Source organism: Vulpes lagopus, chromosome 20 (genome assembly GCF_018345385.1).
Source record: "Vulpes lagopus strain Blue_001 chromosome 20, ASM1834538v1, whole genome shotgun sequence".
NCBI classification, from domain to species: domain Eukaryota; kingdom Metazoa; phylum Chordata; class Mammalia; order Carnivora; family Canidae; genus Vulpes; species Vulpes lagopus.
In genome coordinates, this window is record NC_054843.1 from 1,286,215 (window position 1) to 1,298,479 (window position 12,265).

General features: G+C 57.7%; 1 protein-coding gene across 3 annotated transcripts in view; it reads right to left on the reverse strand.

Annotated features, from left to right (window-relative positions):
• SLX9 (SLX9 ribosome biogenesis factor) overlaps positions 1-12,265 on the reverse strand; it is a 32,802-nt gene that overhangs the window by 7,831 nt on the left and 12,706 nt on the right. For all 3 annotated transcript variants that reach the window (XM_041734934.1, XM_041734933.1, XM_041734932.1), the window contains one exon: positions 7,275-7,343. In XM_041734934.1, the coding sequence (XP_041590868.1) occupies positions 7,275-7,343 (69 nt within the window). The remainder of the gene's footprint in view (positions 1-7,274; positions 7,344-12,265) is intronic.

Genomic DNA, 12,265 nt, shown 5'->3' on the forward strand with positions numbered 1-12,265 from the left:
GCCCAGGGCCTGATCCTGGAGACCCGGGATCAAGTCCCACATCGAGCTCCCTGCATGGAGCCTGCTTCTCCCTCGGCCTGTGTCTCTGCCCGCGCCCCCCACACCCCCATGTCTCTCAGGAATCAATCGATCATTTAAAAAATTTTTGTTTCAAAATTGCTAGTAAAATACATATTCTAATGCATTATTTCCAGTGTGGCTGGTGGGAAATGCCCGCTCACTGGTTTGTGTACAGCTCTCACCCCAGGGAGACAGCGGGCAGGGTCAGGGTTCAAACACCACTGAAGAAAGAGCCAGAGGCTGTTCTACATGAAAGATGCACAAGCTCTGCACTGGCAGATGTTAACTTGTTCTGCATCAGGTCTCTTCTTGAAAAGCTGAGACAGGGATCCCTGGGTGGCGCAGCGGTTTGGCGCCTGCCTTTGGCCCGGGGCGCGATCCTGGAGACCCGGGATCGAATCCCACATCGGGCTCCCGGTGCATGGAGCCTGCTTCTTCCTCCGCCTGCGTCTCAGCCTCTCTCTCTCTCACTGTGACTATCATAAATAAATAAAAAAAAAAAAAAATTAAAAAAAAAAAAAAAAAAAAAAAAAAAAAAAAGAAAAGCTGAGACAGGAGAGCTGCTGTGGGATGATCAGACCTGAGCCTGAGCCCCGTTACCCTGCTGAACAGCCAGCCATACACAGGATCACACTTAAAAAGGCCGTGAAAAGCCACCTTCCTGACAGCCAGGCGGAGTCGCAGCCCAGAGACCACCAGCCACCAGCCCGCACAGGCCAGGTATGGGGCCGCTGCCCTGTGAGCTGCTGCTGTTGTAGGACTAGGTCCGACAGCCTCTAAGGGCACGTCGGCCACAGCATCCAGAAAGGCAGTGACCACAGGGCACTGGGCAGGCCCGGACGGGAACCCCAGCACGGAGGACAGACTGTGGACAGCACGCCGCCCGGTACCAACGGATCAGGTCCACACAGAGCCCCAGGGAGCATACGTGAAAGGCAAGTGGTGAGGGGTGACCCCAACAGGCATCTTCAAGAGACCAGTTTGCAGACACACCTGCCAGGGAGAAGCACCAAGGAAGGCCTCCCCGAGGTAAGAGCCAGCTCAGCAAGCCTGCGGTGCTAGGGCAGTGCCGCCCACTCCCAAGGCCCCCAGCTGCCCAGGGCAAGCTCTGAAGAGCCCACCCTGCCTGGTCCAAAGTCAGGGACACACATGCTGCCACGGGCCCTAAGAGAGTCCTGGGGCCCCCAAGGAGTAAGGCTGCTCACCTCGCCCCGAAGAGCTGAGCTCAAGGGAACATGGATGACTCAGCTCGTCAGCCCCTCAAGCACGGAGCAAGCCCACAATGCTCCCGATTATTAGGACTCAAGATGACCATTCAGTACTTTCTCTCCTGCAGGAAGAGGCCCAACAATTCACCGAGCATCTCATCAAGCCAGGTGGCCTCTTCCCTGTGAGCCAAGCATCCCGGGAAGGCTGCAAAGGGCAGGGTGGGCACTCTGAGACCGCAGCCCCTTCAGCAGCTGACAGACCAGCCCAGGGGCCAAGGGCAGCCAAGCACAGGCCCGCGGTTCCAGGGAAGACACATGCACACAGCTACACAAATGTCCACAAATCCCAGCTGGAAGCGCCCTTAAGTGTGTAACACATGCTCCCTCCTGGAGCGTAACTGAGGCACCCAAGGACAGCTGCACACGGGGACACCTGCCAGGAGGTCCACTGGGGGTCTGTTTAAACAGGAAGGCCACCATCGCCGCAGAAGTGCCAAAGGAGGGACGCCCGGGTGGCTCAGCTGTTGAGCATCTGCCTTCGGCCCAGGGCATGACCCTGGGGTCCTGGGATCGAGTTCCACGTCGGGCTCCCCGGAGGGAGCCTGCTTCTCCCTCCCCGTGTCTCCACCTCTCTCTGTGTCTCTCATGAATAAATGAATAAAGTCTTTAAAATTAAAAAAAAAAAAAAGAAGTGTCAAAGGAACATGAGAGAACTCACTATCCACTCACCATGAAAATTACAAAAAAAACACAAACGGAAGCAAATTCCTTAATGTGACAAGAGGTTATGTGCCAGAAATAACACTCCCTAGCGAAACATCAGAAACCCCCCCACCAACTCTTCGTGGCTGGCCCCACACCCAGGGCGGGTGGCGGTGCGGGGCTGGTGACCCTGAGAACCCACAGGACGGGGCTCGGCCGCCGCACACAACCAACCTGCAAAGCTGACACAGCCTCAAACTTCAACAGGACTTTCAACTGAACCTGTGAAGCTAATTCCAATCTTACCCTAAAGAAAAAGAAAAAAAAAAAAAAGACCTAGGGACACCTGGGGGGCTCAGCAGTAGAGCGTCTGCCTCTGGCCCAGGGTGTGACCCCGGGGTCCTGGGATCGAGTCCTGCACTGGGCTCCCTGCATGGAGCCCACTTCTCCCTCTGCCTGGGTCTCTGCCTCTCTCTGTGTGTCTCTCATGAATAAATACAATCTTAAAAAAAAAAAAAAAGACTAAATGTGTGAATAACGGAAACATTTTCTTACAAGAACAAGCAACAAGGAAGTGGGCCTACCGGACGCTGAGGCAAATCACAAAGTGACAGGAATCCTAACAGAGCAGCGTCCCGGGGCTTCTGGGGAGACGTGGGTCCCTCCAGCCTACCCTAAAAACTAAGGATTAAACACAAATATAATAGAAATCAAAAACCTCAAAACACCAGCGCACACACGCACGTGCACACGACGTTTCTAGAGCTCCACCCCCCAGAAGAGCAAGGCCTGCGTGTTTAATCCTGCACAACCAACCGAGGCTCTCCCGCGCACAGCGTGCTAGTGAACGGGGTCTTCAGCTCCGTCCGTATCTCCTAAACAGTTTTATAACTTTTTATGTGGGACTGAAATATTACCGTGTCCTCAGATTTGGGTGCCTTTCATTCCAGCCTGGGGGCTCCAGGAGGTGCAACGGTGAACTTGGGTGTCAGTTCTGTGCTGTGGGCTTGGCACGGGGACCCTGGCCGGCAGCACGCTGCAGAGGACAACGCGGCCCCGCCCAGCCCAGCCCACTCCCCCGTCTGCCCCAGAGCCAGAGCCAGGGGCGCAGGGGGAGGGAGGGCGTGCCTGGAGCGTCCTCTGAGGCCTGGACCCTGCTACACCCTCTTCTGGCACCGAAGCCTCCCTTCCACGGTCCAGGCCAGGTGGGAAGGGGCCTCCTGCCCACCTCTCTGAACCTAGGCTGCAAACAGCCCCTTCACTGACTTCTCTCCAGGTAAACCCCTCTGGGGGTGCTGGTTTCTCCCTGGGGGGGGAATCTCATGCCCAGCCCACTGGTAAGCAGAGTGGCAAGGAAAGGCCCATTCTACCAACTGTGTGGTCTAGAGCAGCAGATTCTGAGCATTTTGGGGGTCAGGGGCTCCTCCTGCCCCTACCACTCCCCCTCCACTGGCTCTGGAAGGCTGCCAGGGACCGACACCCCTTCATTCTACATGGCTTGAGGTGTAATCAAGAAAGCATTCCACATGCTGAGCCTCCAAAAACACCTTCACTGGCTAGGCGGATGCTGACCTGGGAGAGTTGTAAGGGCTGGGCTCTCCCGCCAACAGAGGTCAGGAGGAGGAGGAGGCAAGCACATGCCCCGTCACTCTCCTCACATCCCTGCCCTCACCTGCTCATCGGCTAGAAGCTGGGGGAAGTTCCTTAGAAACAGGCCTGACGCAGAGAGCACTCGACGGTACCGTGCCGTGCACACCTGTGTGGCCGGTCCCAAGCCCTGGCCCCGGGCTGGGCACAGTTCACACCCCCTCCTTCAGTGCACCGAAGGTTCAAGGCCCTGTTGGATGATGAAGAGAAGACACAAAAACACGTTTGGAGAGGAGGATGCAAAACTCTATCCTTTTTAGGCAGCATGATTTTTTACGTAGAAAGTTCTAAGGAATCTACAAAATAACTATCAGCATACCTGACTTTACCACTGTCAAAGGATACGGTACTTTTAAAAATCCATCTTCTATATGCTAGTACAAAACTAGAACACGCAACTTTTGAGAATCCCATCAATAATAACTTCAGAAAACATGAAGCTATCAGCAATCAGCTTAATAAACCCAAAACCAAAACCACGTCAGACCTCTACCCTGAAAATTCTACAGCGCCGAGATCGGACGTTAAAGAAGATCCACATAAATAGGGAAATATACTATGTTCGTGGACTTGCAGACTCAATATTGTTGACACGGCAACTTCCCCCAAACTGATCTACATACTCAAGGCAACCGCGGTCACAAGCCTACCAAGGTTGGTGGTGGTAGCGGGTTTAAGACGTCAACGCGCCTACGGTAAATTTACACAGAAACGCTGAGGACCTGGACTCACACAAAAGAGCCAAGAAGGAGGGCGTCTGCTCTGTGAGGCCACAACCTCCCCAAGGCTGCCCGGTACTTGTGAAGGCGTCAAACAGAACCACACTCAGGAGGCCACGTAATGTCCTGCAAAGCAACCAAAGCAATCACGAGGGAAGAAAAGTCTTGATCGCAAATAGCGCCGGGATAACTGAGCATCCACGCGGAGGGGGAAAGAGCCTCAGCCAGTTCCTCAGGCCACGAACACTAACTCAAGATGGATCAGAAACCTAAGTAACCTAACTATTACGAAGATTTTAGAAAAGCAGAACAGCATCTTTAAGACTTTAGATTGGGCAAGGTTTCTAAATCAGATGCCTCAAAATTAAACTTCTCTTCGTCAAAATCAGACATACCTCTGAAACCAAGTATGAACTTTACGTTGTCTAACTGAAGCTTAAAAAAAAGGAAAGAAAGAAAAAGAAAATGAACAGGCAAGCCGCAGTCTGGAGGATGATCTACAGCCACGCGTGTGACGCAGGGCTGTCCTCCGGGACGTCAGAACAATTCCTGCAGCATGATAACAGACGGCAAAGGGCCCCACGAAACCACACCTGACTGGAGCGCGCACGCAATGCGCTATGCTCGGCTGGCCTGAGAGCAGAAGGCAAGGAGCGGCCGCGCCCTGCCCGGCGGGGAGCCAGACTCGCTGTGGCCAGGACGCCCCTCCGCGGTGGAAGTGTAAACACAGCACCACTCTAGAGAAACGTCTGGCAGTTGCTTATAAAACTAAGCATACATCTGCCCTCCGACCCGGCGTTCCATTCCCAAGGATTCATCCAAGAGAAATGAGAACATACTCCACAAGGAGACCTACAAAGAATGTTCGTAGCAGCCTTTTTCATAGTAGCTAAAAAGAGAAAACGAGGTATCCATCAATAGGAAAGTGGGAGCAAACAGTGCAGCCACACAAACCCTTCCCAGCAAGAGAAGGGCACAGGCTACCCCTACACGCAGCAGAGGCCTCCCACGCGAAGCAGACATCCAGACACAGACAACACACCCTGCAAGATTCCACTTATAGGATGTCGAGAGCAATAAAATCTAAAACTGTGACTCAAAAGACGAGACCGTGGTCACCTCCGGGGCGGTCGATAATGGGCGCTGAGTGGGAAGGCGCAGGAGGCTTCCTGGCAGGGGGCTGGCCTGCATCCTGCAGGGACTCTGGCTGCACCAGCGTGTGCCCTGCTCACAGGTCACTGAGTGGCCCTCAGGTTTGCACCTCATCGCATGACAGTTCCACTCAAAATAAAGATGGAAAAGAACCATCAGCAGATACTGAGCTGTAGCAGAATCACCCGGGGGGAAGTGTCCTGACGGCCGCTCACTCAGGAATGCGGGGCCAGCACACAGGGTGGTGGACAAATGGACGGGAATGGGCAGATGTGGTAAGGAACAGGGTCCACGGCACATCTAGGTGGTGGGAATCAGCGTGTTCACTGTCAAGTTCTCCCTGCTTTTCTGTATGAAATTTTCACTATAAAACCAGGTAAGCCCCTGCCGGGCGGGGCAGCTCACCCAGCCCTCCACTCCTCGATACCACTAAGAACAACGAGCCAAGTAACTCAGACCTAAAGAAAGTAAGAACAGGGTATTAGAAAACCAGAAACTAATAATTTAGGGCACAAGAAAGTAGAATTGACTAGTAAATACAAGACTTAACTCTTGCAATGGGAGAGATAAAGTAACGAGAAGGTCAAGAAAGGGACGCAAATACAGGACAACAAACAGGACCTGGGAAGATGAGAGGCCAGGGGCCGGCCCCTTGCCAGTGACGGTGGGGATCTGATTAGAGCAGATGCTAAGAGGGGAAATAGGAGTGGCCACGCCCGGCTCGAGGAGTGACAACAAAAGACCGAGCAGCATGGAGAGAGTTCCAGTATCACGGCACGCTGGAGTGCAGAGGCACGCAGGGCCCACAGCCAGTCTGTCTGCTCCGAGTCTAGATGACAGAGAATACTCCGCACAACCCCACACGGGGACTATGGGAAAGAAAATGCACAAATGAGTCACTTCTGTAACAAACACCCAATAAAGTGACAAAATATAAAATAATTGCTGGAAGAAGTTGACAGATTTCTCTAGAAAATAAAAAACATAGGTTTTCTTTAAAACCTTCAAGGAAAAAACTAATTTTAACCAGGAGAGGACATACAGGGATATTACAAATTAATTTTAAAAACCAGCAAAATCAAAAATTTAAAAATATAAATAAATGAACAACAAAAAAAAAAAGTCAGCAGAATCAAACTAAAATGAGAACAGCAGGGGATCCCTGGGTGACTCAGCAGTGGAGCGCCTGCCTTCAGCCAAGGGTGTGATCCTGGAGACCCGGGATCGAGTCCCGCATCGGGTTCCCCATGGGGAGCCTAATTCTTCCTCTGCCAGTGTGTGTGTGTCTCTCTGTGTCTCTCATGAATAAATAAAATCTTAAAAAAAACAAAATAAAATAAAATAAAATGAGAACAGCAAGAAAAAACTGCAAAGCAAGCCTCCTAAGAAAATGCTTAGAAAACCATCAGTGAATATTCAGGATCATGAAAAATAACTCTCTTTTCCAAAGACACTTGGTGGGAGCGAGGCACCCAGCACGGGGAGGCGTCTGCTAGAGCCACGTGACGAAGCCCCTCAGACAGGCCCTGGGAAGGAAGGGCCAGATGCCCCGTCACACCCAGAGCACCCTGGGCTGCCTCGGCCTGGAGAAAGGTCTGCAAGGCACAATCTCACAGGAAGGTGGCGGGCCCGCGCCCTGGGACGGTTGTCCTGTAAAACCCTCGGGACAGCAGTCACCTGCGTGCTGATGAGCCAGCCCTGAGCACCAGGAGCCCAGAGCCATGTGCTTGGGGAGGAGGAGTCAGGGCACTGCTGTGCAGGGCGGGGGGCATGGGGACAAACTTACTCTGCAGCCACCTCTCACGCCGCAGCTTCAGTTTCTCCTTCTTTGGCAAAACAGTCCTCGCCTCCGCACCTGAGGACAGAGACACACAGGGGTGAGCGCGGTGCTCCGTTCCCACAGGGAGGACCGGGAACTGGGCCCCCAGGCCAGGCGGCGGCCCCGTGTCAGGACGGATCCCTGAGCGCTTCCTGCGGGGCTGCGCCAGGAGGACCTCTGGACGGGATGCAGGTGACCAGGCAGCCAGAGAGGCCACACAGCTCACAAGGAGGAAGCAGGTGCTCTCCGGCTGGGCAGAGAAGCCCGGTGGCTCCGGGGACCCGGCCCCCAGAGCAGAGGCTCCCGGTCACCTCGTCTGTAATTTCTCTGCACAGTCTAAGCAAGAGATGGTCCCAGACCTTGTCGCTGATTCCCCTCGGGTAGTAAGAAAAGTCCACTTCTCTTCACACGGAGCTTCTCTGGAGGCCAGCGTGGAAGGTGTCCTCAGCGTGTCCCCAGCCTCGCCCGCCCAGAACACGCCCTCTGTCCCTAGGACACCTCCCTCACCAGAACGCAGGCCGCCGGCTGCCCTCCCGCCAACCTCCCGCTCCCCTCAGCTGCCCTCACTGGGGGGCCAGGCCCTCACCCCGGGTGCCTGCACATCCCCTCTACGGGTTAAGCTGGTCCCCAAACGCATACGCTCAAGTCATCGCCAGAACCTCCACGTGCACCTGTGTTTGAACACAAGGCTGTTAAGGACGTTACCATGGTGTCCCCGAGAAGGGATCAGAACGCAGATGTGCGGGGACGACGAGTGAGGACACGGGGACGACAGCCGTGTACACAGCCGGGAGAGAGGCCTCGGGGGAGCCAACCCCAGCAGCACCCTGACCTCAGCCGCCCGCCGCCTGGGCTGCCCGGGTGTGGTGCTCGTTCCGGCCGCCCGGGCTGACCACCCGCACCCAACTCCTCAGGAGCGGGGAGGCCCTGCACCTGCACCACCAGCCGGGCACCAGGCCACCAGCCCCGCCTGCCCAGTGCCCCCGTGGACGGCAGTTACCAGGTACGGAGGTAGGGGCACAAGGTCACACTCGTTCACTAACCACCTGGAGGAGCCTGTGGACCTTTACGAGCGCTGGGCACGTTTCTGTCGGAGGGGCCATACCTGCCCCCGGGGTCAGGGGACCCGCCCAGAGAGAAGCAGGGCAGCTGAGCGCGGCGGGCCTCCACGGCGTGGGGCCCTGAGCTGGGCCCTCCGAAGCTGCTCCAGCTCCCCTGGGACCCTGGTCCCAGGGGGACAGACACACCACGGGTAAACCCAGAGCCACGGCCCAAGTGCAGCCTCTCCAGGGCTGAGAAATCGCACAGGGGCCGGCCGCAGGGCGCAGGCCCGAGGGGGATACGGTGCCAGACGTCCCAGGGCTCTGCCTCCCTGCCAGGGCGAGCCCAGCGGCCTACGTCCAGCTCCAAGGATGCTCGGTGGCCTCTGGCGGTGCTGGGCCAGCCTGCCTCTGTGAGGGCGGCGGGGAGCTCTCTGTGGGTTCGGGGCTTCGGAGCCTCTGTGTTCTAGGATGAAGGGCACAGGGTGACTCTGGCATCAGGTGCAAGCTGTGATCCGAGCCCACCGTGCACCCACCCTGCGGCCAGGCAGGATGGGGCTCCAGCACGGTGTGAGGCTCCGGGGTGCCCGCTGCCTGCCCCACGTCACAGCCGCAGGAACGCAGGAAGGCCGACGGGGGGGGGGGGGGGGGGGGGCGCCAGGCCAGAAGCTGGCCTTGGCCGGGCTGGGGCACAGGCAGGCTCTGTTGCGCAACTCCCTCCAGCTCCACCTCACGCCCACCCCTGCCGGCGGCCCCAACACCCCCTGACCCCCGACGCAGGAGCAACCCAGGGCGGATGGTTTCCAGCAAGAGGAGGCGGCGCGCCTGTCAGACGGGACTTTCCAGCTCCGAGCGTGCGTGAGAGCCCGTGAGAGCGGTGCTCCGCGAGGACTGAATCCCCTCGGCGGGAGTGAGGCCTGGCGCCGCGGCCTTGTGCTGAAACTTCCAGGCGCGCTGGGGCTGACCTACTTTTCTCCCGGCCGCCCTGACCTCCCGGCCCCACCAGAAAGCGGAAAGCGGAGGCGTCGGGACTCCCAGTCAGCCTCAGCCGCTCAGGATGGGGGTGGGTGTGAGAGGGTGCCCGGGGCTGCTCAGGGGGACCCAGGCACCACTGCTCCTCCTGCTGCACCCCCGCCCCCCGCCGCCACCAGGGAGTGCGGCCTGATGCGGGGCAGGGAGGGCATCTCTGCGGGCTTGTGCGGGCGTCAGGGGCCTCTGTGGGTGGGGGCGACAGTCCACGGGTCGCAGGGCCGTGTCAAGCCACACCTGGGGTGACGACAGTGCCGCCTGCGGGCCTGGGCAGCGAGGCCAGTGACAGGAGCAGAGCTGACTCGCACGCCCAACAGGCTGAAGCAGGAGGGTGGCCCCCCAGGGAAGCATCGGACACCGGGACGTGAGGCAGCTCGCTCTCTCAAAGGTTCTGGGAGATGCTTTCTCGGCACTCCTACAACTTCCTGTAATTTTGAAATAAGTTCAAAACAAAAACGAGTCTATGAGCAGGAAAGACCGACGGACTCCCAGCCCTGCTGCACCTGAACGAAGAACAGGCTGAGCATGAGCCCAGGGATGCCTGTGCCCCGACCCCACCCCAGGGCCTCTGCCCAGGAGCCTGGCCGCACAGCACAGGGGACACAGGAACCGAACTTGATGTCCCTGTACACAGCTGGCGCCTGGAGAGTGAGGCCCTAGGAGCTCCTGGAAGCACCGGCAAGAAGGCCCCACAGGCGCCAGGCGGCAAGGATGGGGATGGGTGCCACAAGGCCTGCTCACCTGTGTCCTGCCGCGGGCCCCCAGGAAATCCGGAGGGTTCCAAAAGCCCAAACCCCCAAGGCGAGGCAAAGTCCTAACTGTGCACAGAGGCTACAGCCTTGAACGAGACAGACAAGAGGGCAGGAGGGGCGCACTGGGCAGTGGGCCAGAGGACAGGCTTCACAGAGGTGGTAGTGGGGGTGTCGGGGTCTGGGCAGCCAGAGCCTGAGGCTGAGGCTCAGCGTGGCAAGGCAGCCGCCCAGGTGCCCCTCACTGTCCCTGGACGGTCAGACCCGGAGCAGAGGCATCCTCGGAGGCCATCTCAGGGCCGCGGAAAGAGATCCGCAGATCCTGGCAGGGGAGAGGGGGCCTGGCCCGGGGAGGCCTCCTTCCTGGAGATTTTCACACACACACACAGGGGAGCGGGGAAAGTAAGGAAGGCCGAGTGCCTCCAGCTGTGTCCTCTACCCTGCTCGCTTACAGCCCAGCTCGGAGGCACCCTCACATGCCCGGCAGCTGCTCTGGCTCCCGCCCCCAGGCCCCTGGCCGGGCTGGCACCTGCTCACCACAGCACCCTCAGTGTCATAGCTGACACCTGTGAAAGGGGATGCACCCCATGACCGTGGGCTGAGATGGATCAGGACATGCTCAGGGGGCCACAGTGGTGGTCTGTCCAGTCCTGGTGCCAAGACCCGACCATGACCCCACATTGCCCCTCTCCCTGGGCCCAGCCCTGGACAGGCCAACCACTGCCCCGCAGCATGGCCTGACTCGTTTCTACACAACAGCAGGCCAGTGGGGCCTCCGCCACAGGGGCCAGCAACCAGGGGGTATTAGTTCACGTCTTACCCAGGAACCACCACCCCAGATCCAGCCCCAGAGCATCCCTCAAATTCTGCTCTGGCTCTCGATTACTCCCACCCCACCTTGTCGGCTTCCCTCTCATGGTCACTGTGGTTACAGGGTGCTGGTCCCACACATCCTATTCCTCCTGACACCCTGCAGACAGCTGGGCCATTTCACAAAGGGAACCACTGAGGCCCAGAAGGAGACCCTGCCCAGAACCGTGCAAAGAGAGCACAACGAGCATCTCCCACGCCAAGGCCGACAGACCCATGTGTGGGGTCACCGTGCACTGTCCCAGTTCTTACAACAGAGTGAGCAAATCAAATCTCCAGTCACCTTCTCCATGCAGTCAGCTCTATGTGACCCGGGACAGCAGAACAGCAGCAGAACACCAGCCTTGGAGAAACGGGGGTGGCTGGGATTACGCTGGGCTCTCTGGTCGCAGGTGGGAGGTGTGTAAGCATGGCAGGCAAACCTGGGCCGCAGTCCCTCCCAGGGTCACTGTCCTGGGTGTGCCTCACGTCCAGATCCCCTAGAGTCTACACTACAGTCCCACCACCCTAGGGGAGGGGAAGGAGAGGTGTCCAGCAGCATCTCCGACAAGTGACAACGTGACTGCACACTCTGGGGCGGGTCATCCAAGCCGGAGTGTCCAACCCCAGCTCAGGGCACGTGCCAGGGATGCCAACTCTAGGGCAGGTCTGGCCTACCCTATGTGACCCAGTGAGCGTGTGTTCTCCCTTGGGGATCAGAGAAAGTCTCCAGAACCTAAAAACAATCAACCCACTGACCATGCTGAGCATGGGAAGACGGGTGGCCTCCCACACGCTGTGCCTGTGCCCCACCCACCCACCTTCAGGGCCCCCTCCAGTCCCCACCCTCCACCGGGCCTGAGGCACCTCCACAGCCCTGGGCAGTAACCTCAGCTATAGACCAAAATGGCTCGGGCAGCCCGGGGAAGGATGGGCACAAACTCAGGTACCAGCCGCTCTGACAAGAGACACAGCTTCCTACAGCAGGACAGCGAGCTCGATCTCCAGCAGCAGGCACACAGCAACCTTCTCATCTGGGTAAGGGTTCCCATGGGACGGGTCTGTGAGGGTCCAGGAGAGACCCTTGGATTGCAACCCAAGACGGCCTGCGCCCCAGCAGCCCACCTCCCATGCGGTCTGCTGCCGGGCAGCACGGATGTGTTCATGGACCTGAAGAAAAATCAATACGTAGTTAGCTTCCCAGTAAATGTCAAGAACCTGTTGTGTCACAACAAAGATGTGCAAAAAACCAGGCACAGGTAACAGGAGGAGGCAGCGCAGGTTTCAGAGC